The sequence below is a fragment of the Bos taurus genome, chromosome 22 (assembly GCF_002263795.3).
Source record: "Bos taurus isolate L1 Dominette 01449 registration number 42190680 breed Hereford chromosome 22, ARS-UCD2.0, whole genome shotgun sequence".
Lineage (NCBI taxonomy): Eukaryota > Metazoa > Chordata > Mammalia > Artiodactyla > Bovidae > Bos > Bos taurus.
In genome coordinates this window covers 51957219-51973510 of record NC_037349.1, presented here as the reverse complement: position 1 = coordinate 51973510, position 16292 = coordinate 51957219, and the positions used below count along the sequence as shown (strand labels likewise).

General features: G+C 40.4%; 1 protein-coding gene across 3 annotated transcripts in view; it reads right to left on the bottom strand.

Annotated features, from left to right (window-relative positions):
* The window catches only part of SMARCC1 (SWI/SNF related, matrix associated, actin dependent regulator of chromatin subfamily c member 1), a 125020-nt gene extending 109512 nt beyond the window's left edge, over positions 1 to 15508 (bottom strand). For 2 of the 3 annotated variants that reach the window (XM_024983285.2, XM_059880120.1), the window contains exons 1-2: positions 15192 to 15508; positions 6387 to 6506 (exon numbers count right to left, since the gene is read on the bottom strand). In XM_024983285.2, the coding sequence (XP_024839053.1) occupies positions 6387 to 6506; positions 15192 to 15386 (315 nt within the window). In that variant the 5' untranslated portion in view covers positions 15387 to 15508. Of the gene's footprint in view, positions 1 to 6386; positions 6507 to 14708; positions 14998 to 15191 lie in introns of those variants that run through there. The other variant, XM_059880121.1, reaches the window with a different exon arrangement.
* Between the last annotated feature and the right edge of the window lie 784 nt (positions 15509 to 16292).

Below are 16292 nucleotides of genomic sequence, written 5' to 3'. Positions count from 1 at the left end.
ACAAAAGAAATTAAAGATGACACCAGCAGATGAAAAGATATACCATGTTCTCAGTATTGTCAAAACGACATCACTACCCAAGGCAATCTAGCTTCAATGAAATCCCTATCAAATTACCAATGATGTTTTTCACAGAACTGGAACAAAAAAATTTTTTACTTGTATGGAAAAACAAAAGACCTTAAACAGACAAAATAATCTTGAGAAAGAAGAACAGAGCTGGAGGGATCACAGTCCCTGACTTCAGATTATACTATGAAGCCACAGTAATTGTAACAGTATAGTGCTGGCCCCAAAACAGACACACAGATCAACAGAACAGGAAAGAAAGCCCAAAAGACAAACTAACGCACTTATGGTCAATTAATCTGTGACAAAGGAGGAAAGAATATACAATGGAGAAAAGACAGTCTCTTTAATAAGTGGTGCTGGGAAAACTGGACAGCTACATGTAAAAGAATAAAATTAGAACATTCTCTAACATCATATACAAAAATAAACTAAGAATCCATTAAAGACTTAAATGTAACACCAGTTATTATAAAACTCCTAGAAGAAAACATAGGCAGAATGCTCTTTGACATAAATCACAGCAATGTTTTTTTGATCCATCTCCTAGAGTAATGGGAACAAAAACAGACAAACGGGAAAAAAATTAACAAATGGGACCTAATTAAACTTAAAAGTTTTTGCACAGCAAAGAAAACCATAAACAAAATAAAAAGACAACCAACAGAATGGGAGAAAATATTTACAAATGATGCAACTCAAACAAGGGATTAATTTCCAAAATAGACAAAAAGCTTACACAGCTGTTTAAAAAACAACAAACCAACAATCCGATAAAAGAAAAAAATGGGCAGAAGATCTAAATAGACATTTCTCCAAAGAAGACACACAAACGGGTGACAGGAAAATGAAGATTGCTAAGTATTAAAAGAAATGCAAATCAAATCAAGCAATGATACTGAAGCTAAAGCTCCAATACTTTGGCCTCCTGATGTGAAGAGCTGGTTCACTAAAAAAGACCCGGATGCTGGGAAAGATTGAGCACCGGAGGAGAAGGGGTTGACAGAGGATGAGATGGTTGAATTACATCACTGACTCAATGGACATGAGTTTGAGCAAACTCTGGGAGATAGTGAAGATAGAGAAGCCTGGCGTGCTGCAGTCCATGGGGTCACAAAGTGTTGGACACAACTTAGTGACTGAACAACAAATCAAAACTACAATGAGGTATCACCTCAAGCTGGTTAGAATGGCCGTCCTCAAAAACGTTACAAATAATAAATGCTGGAGAGGGTGTGGAGAGAAAGGAATCCTCCTATACTGTTGATGGAAATGTAAGCTGGGGTAGCCACTATTGAGAATAGTAAGGAGGTTTCTTAAACTAAAAATAAAACTACCATATGATTGAGCAATCCCACTCCTGAGCATATATTCAAAGAAAACCATAATTTGAAAAGATACATCACCCCAATTTTCACTGCAGCACTATTAACAATAGCCAGGACGTGGAAGCAACCTAAATGTCAATCAACAGAGGGATGGATAAAGATGTGGTACATATACAGCAGAATTTTACTCAGCTATAAAAAGGAATAAAATCATGCCATTTGAAGCAACATGGACAGACTTAGAAATTAGCATACTAAGTAAAATAAGTCAGACACAGAAAAACAAATATCATGATATCACTAATATGTCAAATCTAAATTTTTTAAATGATATAAATGAACTTAAAAACAGATAACCAAAGAGAGCTTACTATAGCACAGGAACTCTACTCAATATTCTGTAATAACCTATATGGGAAAAGAATCCAGAAGAGAATGGATATATGTATATATGTATAACTGTATATATATGTATAACTGAATCATTATGCTTTAAACCTAACATAACACTGTAAATCAACTATACTTTAATACAATTTAAAAAAATAAAAAACATAAATAAAAAAGCAGAATACAAAATCAACTAGTTTTTCGTGTTACAATTATGTTTGTGTTACGTATGCATATGTACTAAAAGCCTTGAAGAATTATGGAATAACAAGAAATTTTACTTGTGGAGGTAAAAAAACACTTCTGTTTCAATTCATATCATGTTTGTCTGTGCAATATATTTTGAGCCTTACAAAGCACCTTTTCCCCCCTAAATCTTTCTAATTTCTCAGCATTAGATAGAACATATCCTATGTTGAGCCAGCTGTTTAATATCCAATATGACTTAGTGAAGTGACATGAAAGTCACTCAGTCATGTCCAACTCTTTGAGACTCCATGGACTAGGACCCACCAGGCTCTCCTCTGTCCTGTGGATTTCCCAAACAAGAATACTGGAGTGGGTTGCCATTTTCTCCTCCAGGGGATCTTCCCAACCCAGGGATTGAACCCAGGTCTCCTGCACTGCTGACAGATTCTTTACCATGTGAGCCACCAGAGAAGCCCTTAATATGACTTAGGAAGTTAGTAAATAACAAGTTCTAGTTTGATTAAAAAAAAAAAAAAAACAGCCCAAATAGTGAACTCTTACACCAGTAATACTCATTCAGGAAAAAAAAAATGTTTAAGGTAAATAACTTACATGTTTCACTGAAACATTGTCTGCTTTACTGTCTCTCTCCTTCAGTTTTGCTTTACACCATTACACTTTATTGTATCAATCCCTTTCGTTTGGGAACAAGCTAAACACTATTTGGAAAGAAAAAGAAGTAAATCTGGTTCCTCTAGCACTAAACCATGAATTATTTCTAAGTACAGCTTATGTCTAAAAATATTCTCTTTAAAATCTTTTAAAATTCAGAAAAACTATAATGGATTAGTTCCCAAGAGTTTAATATTCCCCAAATAAACCATCCTGTAAACACTACTTTTTAAGACACTCATATAACCCTAATTAGGAATACCAATATAATGTAAATCACCTTACATAAAATACTTCATGTAATGCTACATGTAAATTTTATTCTAAATGATTTTATACCTGATAAAATATAAACTATACATAAGTGGAGAGTGAAAAAGTTGGCTTAAAGCTCAACATTCAGAAAACGAAGATCACGGCATCCGGTCCCATCACTTCATGGAAAATAGATGGGGAAACAGTGTCAGACTTTATTTTTGGGGGCTCCAAAATCACTGCAGATGGTGACTGCAGCCATGAAATTAAAAGACGCTTACTCCTTGGAAGGAAAGTTATGACCAACCTAGATAGCATATTGAAAAGCAGAGACATTACTACTTTGCCAACAAAGGTCCGTCTAGTCAAGGCTATGGTTTTTCCTGTGGTTATGTATGGATGTGAGAGTTGGACTGTGAAGAAGGCTGAGCGCCGAAGAATTGATGCTTTTTGAACTGTGGTGTTGGAGAAGACTCTTGAGAGTCCCTTGGCCTGCAAGGAGATCCAACCAGTCCATTCTGAAGGAGATCAGCCCTGGGATTTCTTTGGAAGGAATGATGCTAAAGCTGAAACTCTAGTACTTTGGCCACCTCATGTGAAGAGTTGACTCATTGGAAAAGACTCTGATGCTGGGAGGGATTGGGGGCAGGAGGAGAAAGGGACGACAGAGGATGAGATGGCTGGATGGCATCATTGACTCGATGGACATGAGTCTGAGTGAACTCCGGGAGTTGGTGATGGACAGGGAGGCCTGGAGTCCTGTGATTCATGGGGTCGCAAAGAGTCGGACACGACTGAGGCGACTGAACTGAATTGAACTGAATGCGTATTATATTATAGTGTTTTAAATGATAAAAACTTCAACCAGTTCCTGATTTGATCATTCTAATCTAGTTGATAACGTAAAAGAACAGGAAATAAACACTCAAGTATTTGGAGGTAAAGGAACATGGAATTCTCAGATGATTCAGAATATGCACAAACATGTAGAGAAAAACAGAGTAAGGAAGCAAATGTGAAAAAAAAAAAAAAAAGGAAGCAAATGTGGCAAAATGCTAAAAACTGGGGATTCTAAATGAAGGAAAATGAAAGTTCTTTACACTATTCTTGCAAATGTTTACTTTCAATTAATTTTAAGCTTATAAAGGTTACCCCCAAACCCTCAATCTGCCATAGTACAGAAAATATGCTCATTATTCAGCTGAATAGCTCCCATTAAGTACCTCCAATATCTAAACATGTATTTATAAATTATATACATGTATTTACTACAATGCTAATATACTATCTAACTTAAATTACATGTAAAAAAGTAGGTATTTTAAAGAGTAACTAAAAAATAATTAAAACAGAAGGAATGCTCTTGCTCTACAAATGTGAATTCAACCAGCACCCTGTAACTCTCAAATGTCTTCCTCTAATTCAACGTTTTCTCTAAAACTCCAAATCTCATTTCTAACCACCTTCAGGATTTCAAAATCAGAGATGCCCTACAGGAAAGCTAACTTCAAACAGACTAAACTGAGTACCTTTCTCCAGGAACCTGCTTTTGCACTCTCGCTTTCACCTTAGTGCTAAAGGAATCTGCTCAGTGCAGTCATCCCAGGCAATTCTTTCTTATTTTAGCCCCACAACCCATCCTCCCACCAAAACAAACAAACAAAAATCCCCACAAAAAACCCCCTCTCACTATTTCAACTTTCTATTCTGACTATAGCTCACTTGGATTAGGAGAGCAGCTTCTTCATGGAGAAGGAGATTTTAAAGCCTCCAATCTCAAGGCTTCCAAATCATTCTTCATATCAAAGCCTGCAGGATTATTATAAAGCCCAAAATTGATTAAGCCACCTCTACTCTCCCCCTTGTTCTGGTTCCCAATCACTTTCAAGATAAAAGCCACACTTCTATCCTTTTATGACTGATTCTGGCCCATCTCTCTGCCTACCGTTCTAACCCTGTTGAACTATCTGAAACCACATTAAAGTGCCAAAATTTTCTAAGGCCTTTAGGGTTTTACATATTGCTCTCATTGCTTGAAAATCTCATCTTTCTTTCAGGACTCAGTTCAAATGTCCTTTCCCTGGGAAAACATCTCCTGAGACCAAAGGCTCTATTTATCCAGCTCAAAGAAGAGAGTAAGTAAGCCCCCTGAGGACAAACAATACACTGCATTACTCCTTGAATTCTCAGAGCTTAGCACGGACTCAAATGCTTAATTTTTGCTAAACTCAAATCAGTGGGGGTAGGCAGTACCCTTGAATAAATGTTGTTGGGTTAACCAGGTGATCATATGGAAGAAGATAAAACTGGATCCACTGCTCACAATGAATACCAAGATAAATTCTAGATGGATAGGGAGTTACATGAAAAAACCCACACCATACAAATAATAGAAGAATGCATGGCTGAAACCCTTTATCACCTATGAGTGGAGAAAGAATCCTAACATGATTCATAAAACCACATCCATTTATTTGACTTAATGAAAATAAATGTCTGGGTGGCAAAAATATCATAAGCGAAGCAGACAGATTTATTCCAAGGTCAGTAAAATAATATTTTTTAGTCCTATTTATATCTGAGAGATCAGTGAGTTATTAAAACAAAAAGGTTAATGACGAAATAAGAACACACAAACCAGAAGCTTTTTAGATTTAAAAAAAAGTCTACCAATAATAAATTCAGTAGTGGCAACAAATAGCAGACTGGAAACTACAAAAACCCAAACCAGAGAATTGGAAGACAAAAATTACAGGAAAAGTATATGACAGGTAGTTCCCAGAAATCTAGTATTTGTACAATCAGAGTTCAGAAATATAAAGAAATACAGACAAGCAGAGAAGACTAATAGACCGAATGTTCCCAGAGGTAAAGAAACGTAACTGAGTTTTCAGACCATGACTTACGAGAACTAGAAATATTTATTAATTTTAAAGATCAGTATGAAAAAGGGAGAAATCAACAGATAGTATCAGATTTTTCTGTATAAAATCAAATGCTTAAGAAAGAACAAAACCTACAAATTTAAAAAAGAATAAAACATGACCAATATCTACACCAAGTCTAAGCTCTAGTCAAAATACCCACTTCAAGGGGAACAGAATCATATTCTCACATAAGCTAAGAATCTCATGTACAAAATAAAAGAAATTCCACAAAACAGCATTCTAGCCACAAGAACTGAATCAGGAGAAAAAAAAGGGAAAGACTTAGTAAAAGGCAACAAAGAAATTACAACATAGTAAAATGTTAACAGATAAGTCTAGGTAGTAAATATTGTGATGTCTAACGCCAATGTTAAATGACTCCTGAAAGAGATGCTTCCTATAGTTCAAAAGCAGTAACATTCTACAGCAAAACTTCTGTAGAGATTCCTCCTTTTCCCTATTCTGTACAATAGCACCAGCAAAATAAAGAGCTGTAGGCTCCACTCAAGAGTACAGAAACAGAAGCTGTCCCAGTGTGAGAAGCTGATGTACTTACCGGGAGCTTGGTGAAGGCCGGGTTGGTGACATGCTTCCCAAAGGCATCTTCCTGGAACTGAAGAAGCTGTACCACCAGCCCAGCCAGTGTTTTATTGGTAGGAGCATCTGTGTGAACATACTGCAAGATAAAGACAGAGACTCAAAAACTGGGACAACTGTGCAGAAGATAATGTTATTAGTTTACTTCCTAGTACCTAAGCACTGGCCCAGTGGCAGATTTTTAAGTGTCTGAGACACTTCTATAAACAAATATTGGGGGCAGTGGGCTGGATAAATAACACATCCTTTTAGGGAACAGATCTTAAGGATGAGAAATACTATGTCCAAGAAACCAAACCGAAATCATCTCATCCCCACCTGGATGGTAAGATCCTGGACCTCAAACTCAAGCCTGATGCTATAAGGGAATGAGAGCTATTGGCTACTGAATTTCGTATGTGGCCAGAGAACCGACTATGTTAAAAGTTTTTCAAACTAATCCACAAACTCTTTGATGTTCCTCTCATCTAGAAGTGGGGATCTATGCCCTCTTCTATTGAATCAGACCATCCTTAGGGACTCACTGAAAACCATGCAAGAGAAGTGAAGCTGTGTGACTTCCGAGGATAAATCAAAAAAGATCAGACAGCTTTGCTTCCAAATAGTTCTTTTGGGACATCCACCTTTAGAGCCCTGAACAGCAACAAAGGTGTCCAACCACCCTGACACCACCACACTGAGGAGGCCCAGGCTGCCCAGAGAGGTCACATGGAGAGGCCCCAGCTGATGTCCCAGAAGACTGACGGTATAACCACCAGACACATGAGTAAAGTAGATTCCAGGTTTCTGGTCCCCAGCTGTCAAGTCACCCTCAACCATCAAATGTCCCCAGTCAAGGGCCCAGACACCACTGAGCAGAGACAGTCATCCTGACCATGCCCAACCAAATTCCAGACACACGGGAACTATTAAGCGTAATAAAATGGTTGTTTTATGCCATTTTAAGCACATTAAAATGGTTGTTTTCATGCACTAAAATAAAATACACATGTGCGGGCACTTAAAAATGGTTATGATGGTAACCTTTACAAGTGTTTGGTCAAATTTTAAAACTCTTTTTAAATAAATGTACACGAAAAGTTACCCACGCTGATGTACGTAATGTCACAAAGGGCAAATCCATGGTAGACAGCAAGTGAACATCACAGCAAGGAAAGACCAAGTACATGACAGGAAAAGCATAGATTAGTGAGCTCAATTACATGTAGGTTTAATTTAGTATTAAGCACTCAATATCACTTTGAAAGGCCATCAATTTTTTTTTTTAAACCGCCAATTCTGAGCAGGAAGAAATATCTATACTTCCATTAAAAAAAAAAAAAACAAAAAGCCCACTGTTTCTCTTTCTGGAAAAATCTCTTTCCCAGTACCACCCCACATTTCAAAATTAATGTTTCTATTGCAATAAATAATGTCTGATATCTATACAGCAAAATATCAGCTATATCATCTACTGTTAGTTACAATGCTTTAAGTTGACTGGTTCCCATTATGTGCTACTGCCAAAGAAAGAGCATAATATATTAACAATAGGGCAGGCAATTCTTCTTAAAGCTTAGTATCCTCTCACATTTTTATTTGTTCAAGTATACTAGCTTTCCTCTCTATGTGGAACAGCCAGAGTAAGTTAAATTTTGCCAAAGGCTGGTATTTTGTTGGAATGCTTTGTTTTACACGAAACCCTCTAGACCAAAGGTTGGTAAAACCCAGCCCACTGCCTGTTTCTGTGTGGCCCACAAGCTAAGATTGGCTTAACATTTTTAAATGCTTGGGGGAAAAGTTTTAAGAATAATATTTCATGACACATGAATATTATATGAAATTCAAATGTCAGTGTCCATAAACAGTTTTATCAAAACACAGCACACTCATTCATTTGCACTTTGTCTATGGCTGCCTTCCCCCAACAGCAGAGTCGAGCAGTTGCCACTGAGACATGGTCTGCAAAGCCTCAATATTTACTCTCCGGCCCTTTTATAGAAAAAGTCTGCCTATCCTTGTTCTAAACTACACCTTTTTATCCTTACAAATAGCTTTCTTTTATATCAAAGGTGTTCTGTAAAAACACATTTCCGTAAGGCTATGAAGTGAAACGTGTGTCAGACATAAGCCCAAAACTAGAAATATGTTTCATACAATTAAGCACATAAGATGTCAAATCTGTTAGTATAAAATAATGGTTCTTAAGTTTTAGCCCCACTCCCAGTCAGGTCCAAGAATCTGCATTCGTAACAAGTTCCCATGCAACAGTATGGGAATGGGCACTACATTTAAGAACCACTGGGCTTTCAAAAACAAATCCACTTCAAATATTGTCATATGTCATGTATCTCAGTTAAAGAACACATTTATTATAATCTAAAAGTTAAAAAACGAGGTAAGCAATTTTTAAATGTTAAAAACTACTTACAATTCCCCTTTCCTATAATACCAATTCACACAAAAACCATCAAGTTTAATTTTCTGAGGACTATTGTTCAACACAGTAAATCTTTAATGAGGAATACTCAATTTTGACTGTAATACTGAACGTAGTATAATCTTTAATAAAGAATAAACTCTTCAAGTGTAACCCACACAACTGGCAAAGTATGTTGTACATACTCACAAGGTAACTTCACAATCTTTAGTAAGTACAAGCTTCTCCAAGGGATCTCATAATGTATTGCAGGGTTTTCGCACATGGTAAGGCAACATGAAAAATTAATACCTGCAGACAACTGAACAGTGTCAAATCCTAAAATTGAAAAAGGCACCATTTGGAGGAAGGTTGTTCAGCTAAAACCAAATCAACCCTTTAGGCAAAAATGAATTGTTAATGACCTATATACGTAGCTTTGTGTGTACTCTAAACTTCACCACTATCTGCAGATGTTTCATTTAACATACTGTCACTCAAAATGAGAAAGATTTCACATGGACAACCCTACAGTTTTAGAATAAAGATAGCAGGTTCAAAGCTCAATCAAAATGGTTACCTTAGATATATTAAAATCCAATTTTTAAACTATAAAATATTTTTTTAACTGCTTACTTTCTCAAATCACTCACAAAAATTATCAAACATGAAAATACATGTAAGAGATGACATTTTTAACTCATTAATTTGACATACACATATTATGTAAACTATACTCATACCCTCTCAAAAGGCAGGGTATGACTATTATAAGATTTTTAAATCAACTTTTAAAAATTTCAAAGAGTAACATTCTATTTAATCAATCAGAGGGATCAGAAGATATCAAAGGTATCACTAGTATCTCAAATTTATATAATCCCATCTTCAAGGACTATCTCTTTTGATTCAAAACAACAGCCTACAGGAATTACAAATGAACAAGTAAAATGTAGAAATCAAGTGATCTGCTCAATGACATCAATCAGTGGCCAAGAGTACTGAACTCACATTTACCAACCCAATGTAATGCTCATTCTACTATCCCATACTGACAACTCAACTCCTCCCCAAAATCTCACTTAAACATAAAAAGATCCTAATGGTTTTCAAGATAATAAATCCTGATTAAAAGTGTTTTATCTCCTTGATTAAAGGTGTTTATTAAAGGTGTTTTACAGGGGGAAAATTTAATGATTATAGAGACAACTTCAATCATAAAAATTTGTATGTGAACCGTGAACTTCCTGATGTTCAAGCTGGTTTTAGAAAAGGCAGAGGAACCAGAGATCAAATTGCCAACATCCGCTGGATCATGGAAAAACCAAGAGAGTTCCAGAAAAACATCTATTTCTGCTTTATTGACTATGCCAAAGCCTCTGACTGTGTGGATCACAATAAACTGTGGGAAATTCTGAAAGAGATGGGAATACCAGACCACCTGACCTGCCTCTTGAGAAATCTGTATGCAGGTCAGGAAGCAACAGTTAGAACTGGACATGGAACAACAGACTGGTTCCAAATAGGAAAAGGAGTACGGCAAGGCTGTATATTGTCACCCTGTTTATTTAACTTACATGCAGAGTACATCATGAGAAACGCTGGACTGGAAGAAACACAAGCTGGAATCAAGATTGCCGGGAGAAATATCAATAACCTCAGATATGCAGATGACACCACCCTTATGGCAGAAAGTGAAGAGGAACTAAAAAGCCTCTTGATGAAAATGAAAGTGAAAAAGTTGGCTTAAAGCTCAACATTCAGAAAACGAAGATCACGGCATCCGGTCCCATCACTTCATGGGAAATAGATGGGGAAACAGTGGAAACAGTGTCAGACTTTATTTTTTGGGGCTCCAAAATCACTGCAGATGGTGACTGCAGCCATGAAATTAAAAGACGCTTACTCCTTGAAGGAAAGTTATGACCAACCTAGATAGCATATTCAAAAGCAGAGACAGTACTTTGCCAACAAAGGTCCGTCTAGTCAAGGCTATGGTTTTTCCCGTGGTCATGTATGGATGTGAGAGTTGGACTGTGAAGAAGGCTGAGCGCCGAAGAATTGATGCTTTTTGAACTGTGGTGTTGGAGAAGACTCTTGAGAGTCCCTTGGCCTGCAAGGAGATCCAACCAGTCCATTCTGAAGGAGATCAGCCCTGGGATTTTTTTGGAAGGAATGATGCTAAAGCTGAAACTCTAGTACTTTGGCCACCTCATGTGAAGAGTTGACTCATTGGAAAAGATTCTGATGCTGGGAGGGATTGGGGGCAGGAGGAGAAGGGGACGACAGAGGATGAAATGGCTAGATGGCATCACTGACTCGATGGACGTGAGTCTGGGTGAACTCCAGGAGATGGTGATGGACAGGGAGGCCTGGTGTGCTGCGATTCATGGGGTAGCAAAGAGTCGGACACTACTGAGCGACTGAACTGAACTGAATCCAAAAAAAAAAAAAGTTCAACAGCATGTTTTACTTAAGACAACAACAACAAAAAATCTTTTAGTCTCAAAGTTTTGATTAAGAAAGTTAGGAAAATATGCCTAGAAAGCTGTATCAATAAGTCTGCTTTATATTCCCTATGACATTAATAACATATTAAAAGTTTAACTTCTCCCTAAACAATTCTATTGCAGATGTCCCATATGAAAAAAATAACTGTCTTAACCTGTTAAATACTATATATAAAGGGCATGGAAATACCTTCCTTGGGCAATCTAGTCTGTTTTAGTGATCATTGTTAAATCTAAAGCATCTTTATTTAAATCATCCTGAAATCTTTAATTTCAGGAATAAGCCAAACTTTGGGAAGAAACTTACCTGGAATCTTAATGGCTTACAGATACACTTCACCTTCTCAATGTTTTATCATCTGAAAACCACTCTGAACTATGGATAGAAAAATACCTTTCAGTGTTAAGGATAAATGATACACACCAAATAATACAAAACAGGCAGCTTAGGTAGATAACCAGCTTCTGTACTGCTGCAGTGCACTGAAAATGCAACCTTGGGCATTCTCCGCTTCCCTAAACTGGTCACCTCCTCTAGACTCCTTTGGCAAGTAGAAGCTCATCCCAGTCAAGAAGTATTCGCTTTCCTTTCTATAATGCTAAGGCAAATGAATCAACAAAACCTAAATAAATAGGTTTCTATAGGTTTCTGGTCTAGTTAATCTGTTCATTCATGGAACGAAGATTTACTGAGCACCTTCTATGGACATTCAGAAGACAAAAACAATACAACGGAACTCTCTTTTAATTTGAAATCACCTGGCTTTTACAGGCAGGTGCCAATGTCTATCTTTTCCACAACATTGTGAATTTCTTAAAGAGAGGGATTACAAATAGCAAAAAGAAAATAAAAGGTGGTGGGAGCGGCCGGGGGGGTGGGGGGGGGGAGGTGTGTTGGAGCTGGAGCCAGGTGGATCTTCTCTGAATCCTGAATTTGTAACTCCGAACTGTAATTCTTAGAGAAGTTACTTAAACCTCAAGTCTCAGGTTTCTATCATGGGGAAAATGAAGTAAACAATATCTATCATACGGGACTACTGTGAGGATTTAAGCAAGTTATGTTTTAAATGCCCAGATAAAGTGGATGCTCAGGTTGTCCTCATAGTGCATGCGTAAAACCATCAATAAAAGTGCTACTATCAACGTCATGTTTATTTATTTGCTGAGATTTATTAATTTGAAAATACAGTATTAAATGCAACACAAAAGTTAAGTTAAAACCCATCAATGTGTACACCAAGGAGAGATATAGTATGTATGGAAGAAGCAAAGAACATTCTTGTAAATATTTTTACCAAATCAACAACCACTCTAAGAGGCTGATAGGATTCTGACTATCGAGTCCAAGGATATGCAATTCTGAATCTGAACAGGCCTAAGAAATACATTCCAGTTTTATGAAACACTGAGAGGCCAAACATAACTTTAACTCTGTCTTCAAGGCCTCAGGGACACGGAGCCAGCATTAGCCTACTGGCTTCAACCCTCTGGGACAAACCTTGCAATCAGGCTCACAGCCACTTCCTCATCACCCAAACCCAGCTCTGAAAGACTATCCAACCCTAAAGCTGCCCTCTGAAAACTGGTCCAAAAGAGATGCAGTCTGGAAAGGTAGAAATAACTATCACTGTACTTCCTTTTTTTCTATTCCCTTCCTTGCTATCCAAAAGAATATTCCTCCTGAGTATCTCTTTCTTAAAGCTACACTGATAAAGTAATATAATATTATATGTCAATTATATCTCCATAAAACTGGGGTAAAAAATCCAGCCTGGGGCTTCCCTGGTGGTCTAGTGGTTAAGAATCCGCCTTGCAACATTGGGACATCAGTTCGATCCCTAGTTCGGGAAGATCCCACGTTCTGCGGGGCAACCAGGCCCCTATGCCACAACAACTGAGCCTGTGCTCTGAAGCCCATATGCAGCAACTACTGAAGCCCTGAGCACCCTAGAGCCTGTACTCCGCAACAAAAGAAGCCACTGCAATGAGAAACCCGTAAGAAGAGTAGCCCCCACTCTTTGAAATGACAGAAAGTCTGAGCGCAGCAACAAACACCCAGTGCAGCCAAAAAATTAACTAAAAAAAAAATCCAGCCTGGGAGGGAAAAACATTAAGGTATATTAAGACCCAAAATAGTGCCTGAAGAGGATGTGATAAACAATAATTTCATAATATAAACATATTCAATTCCCTCAGCTACTACCATAAGCTCTATTGTTTACACAAAAAAAGTGACCAATTTACCAATGTACAAGGAAAAACAATATTGTCTACTTAACATATAAATGAGGAAAATCTACAATCTCAAATGTGACTCCAAAATTCCTGGGGGAATAAAGTCAAAGCAACAAAAGATATATAGTAATTAAGAATATATGTCACCTCCCACTTTCTAAAAACTGATGTGTGTGTGTGTTGTGTGCTTAGTCACTCAGTCGTGTCAGACTCTGTGACCCCGTGGACTGTAGCCCGCCAGGCTCCTCTGTCCATGTGGATTCTCCAGGCAAGAATACTGGAGTGGGTTGCCATGTCCTCCTCCAAGGGATCTTCCCAACCCAGGGATCGAAGCCAGATCTCCCACACTGCAGGGGGATTCTTTACTATCTGAGCTACCAGGGAAGCCCAAAACTTGAGATAAGAAATGGTGAGTTCTGAAAGTACCACAGTGGAGTATCAAAAGAACACAAGGCCCCTGCCCATGCCTAACAACTTCCAAAGGCTGAAGAGTTTCACTGCACTGTACACCCGAAACCTAAAGTAGGTTTCTAGACTACTTTATCTTTTCATTCATTCAACAAATATTTACTAAGCAACTACTAAGGGTCAGGCAACTACTAAGGGTCAGGCAATGAGGATCAAAAATGTTCCAGGACACACTGTAGTGAACAGGCCAAACAACGTCCTAGCTCCAGGGCAATGGTCCACAACGGAGGAAGTAGAGAACTGTGAAGGGTGTTCAGGAAATTCTAGGACACAAAGAGCAATTTTTTTTTTTTTTTTTTGGCAGTCGGCCTTCTAAGGGGGTCAGTCATTCCTAAATAAATTATATAAAGGGGAAGCTAAAAAAACTGTTATAAACAATGGGACTAAGTCACAACTTTCAGTATTAATGACTCAGTCCAACTAACACTCCAAAGGCACGACAAGCAGGTAAATGAAAATAATCCCAAAAAACGGTATGAAAAAACAAAGGTGATGTAAAGTGGGGTGACCTAACACGAATGGGGTTCTCAGGGAAGGCCTCACATTAGCTACAAGTCAACATTAACTCTTGCATTCCCACTATACATAAGCAGAGGGAACTGTGAAGTAAAAGCCGTCGTTTTTTTACTATTAGTGAGTTTCCAAGAACACTGTGATCCATTATACTAACCTGCGGTTACCGACGCCCGAGTACAGCGGTCCACAGTCCTTTTTTAGCATATCAACTACAGGTTTAGGAAAACCTTGGCTACCTCACTGGACTTTGAAGACTAGTCTCTTAAACAAAACTTGCCGCGGCTCTTACAGCTCGGCTCAGACAGTTTTAATAACCACTGTTCACACACCTAAAGCGCCTAACAAAGAGGAAGAGTCACACCCTCCGGGTCACGAAGCCCGACCCGCTCCCTCACAAGCGCGGGCAGGGGCTTTCGCCCGGGATGCCCGGGCGCCCAGGAGCGGCGCCCCGAGGGCCCGCGAGCCCCGGGCGCGCGGGCGCCGAGAGTTCGCGGCGGGGGCGTGGCGGGCCCGGCGCCTGCCTTTGTTGTCCCTCGTGGCGCGCTGGGGGAGGGGCGGCCCGAGGCCCGCGAGGCCAGCAGCAGACCCCGGGCCCCGTCGCGTGGCCTCCCGGGCCCCTACGGGCGCGCGGACCCACCTTCTTGTAGTGCTTGCCCAGCCAGACCCGCACCGAATCCAGCTGGGACACTGTCTCCGGGCTCTCCCAAAACTTGCTCGCCGGGCCTCCGTCCTTCCGCCGATAAACGGCCAGGCCCGTGGCCGCCGCCGCGCCTCCTGCGCCCGCGGCGCCGGCCGTCGTCCCCAGCCCTCCGCCGCCCGCCGCCGCGGCCATCGTCGCCGTCCGTCGTCCCCACCGCCCGGCCCTCCCCGGCCCTCGCGGCGTGCCCCGTTCGCGCCCGCGCGCGCAGCCGCCACCGCCGCCTCCCGGCCCCGCCCAGCCAACCCTCTTCCGGCGCGGAAGCCTGGCCCCGCCTCTTCTCGGGACCGGCGCCCTAACCGACGAGGGCACGCGCGCACGCATGCGCAGCACTCGCGCCGGGCTAGGACGAGCCCCCTCCACCCGCCTGTTCCGCCTGCACCACGGACCGCTTACCCGCTGCACCTCACAGCTTGGGCTTCCGTGCCTGTGGCTGTTTCCCCGGTACCTGTGTTGAATCGTTATGTAGTCTACATCTGCACGGTGGTTCTGTGTCACCGTCTGCCACCGCCGGGGAGAAAGGAGCTGGTGTGAGATGGTCCGAGAGGAGAGCGCGTTTCGAGTGTCGCGTGCCAGCAGGGGAACCCACACGCCGGGTGGGAATCTGCACCTGTCCCCGCTTGCCCTCAGACCTTCTGCACGTAGTGACCCTGTCGTCCTTTGTAAACATCCATCTGGGACCCACACCTTCGGCTTCACACACCTTCCTCCCCACTCATGGCTCCAGCCACACCAGCTCATTCCTGCCTTGGGGCGCTTACAACAGCTATTCCCGCGACCTGGACCCCTCTTCCCCTCTGATTGTCACTTGTGAAGTGAAAGTCGCTCAGTCGCGTCCGACTCTTTGCGACCCCATGGACTATATAGTCCATGGAATTCTCCTACCAGAATATTGGAATGGGTAGCCTTTCCCTTCTCCAGACGATCTTCCCAACCCAGGGATCGAACCCAGGTCTCCGCATTGCGGGTGAATTCTTCACCAACTGAGCCACAAGAGAAGCCCAAGAATACTGGAGTGGGTAACGGATCTTCCCGACCCAG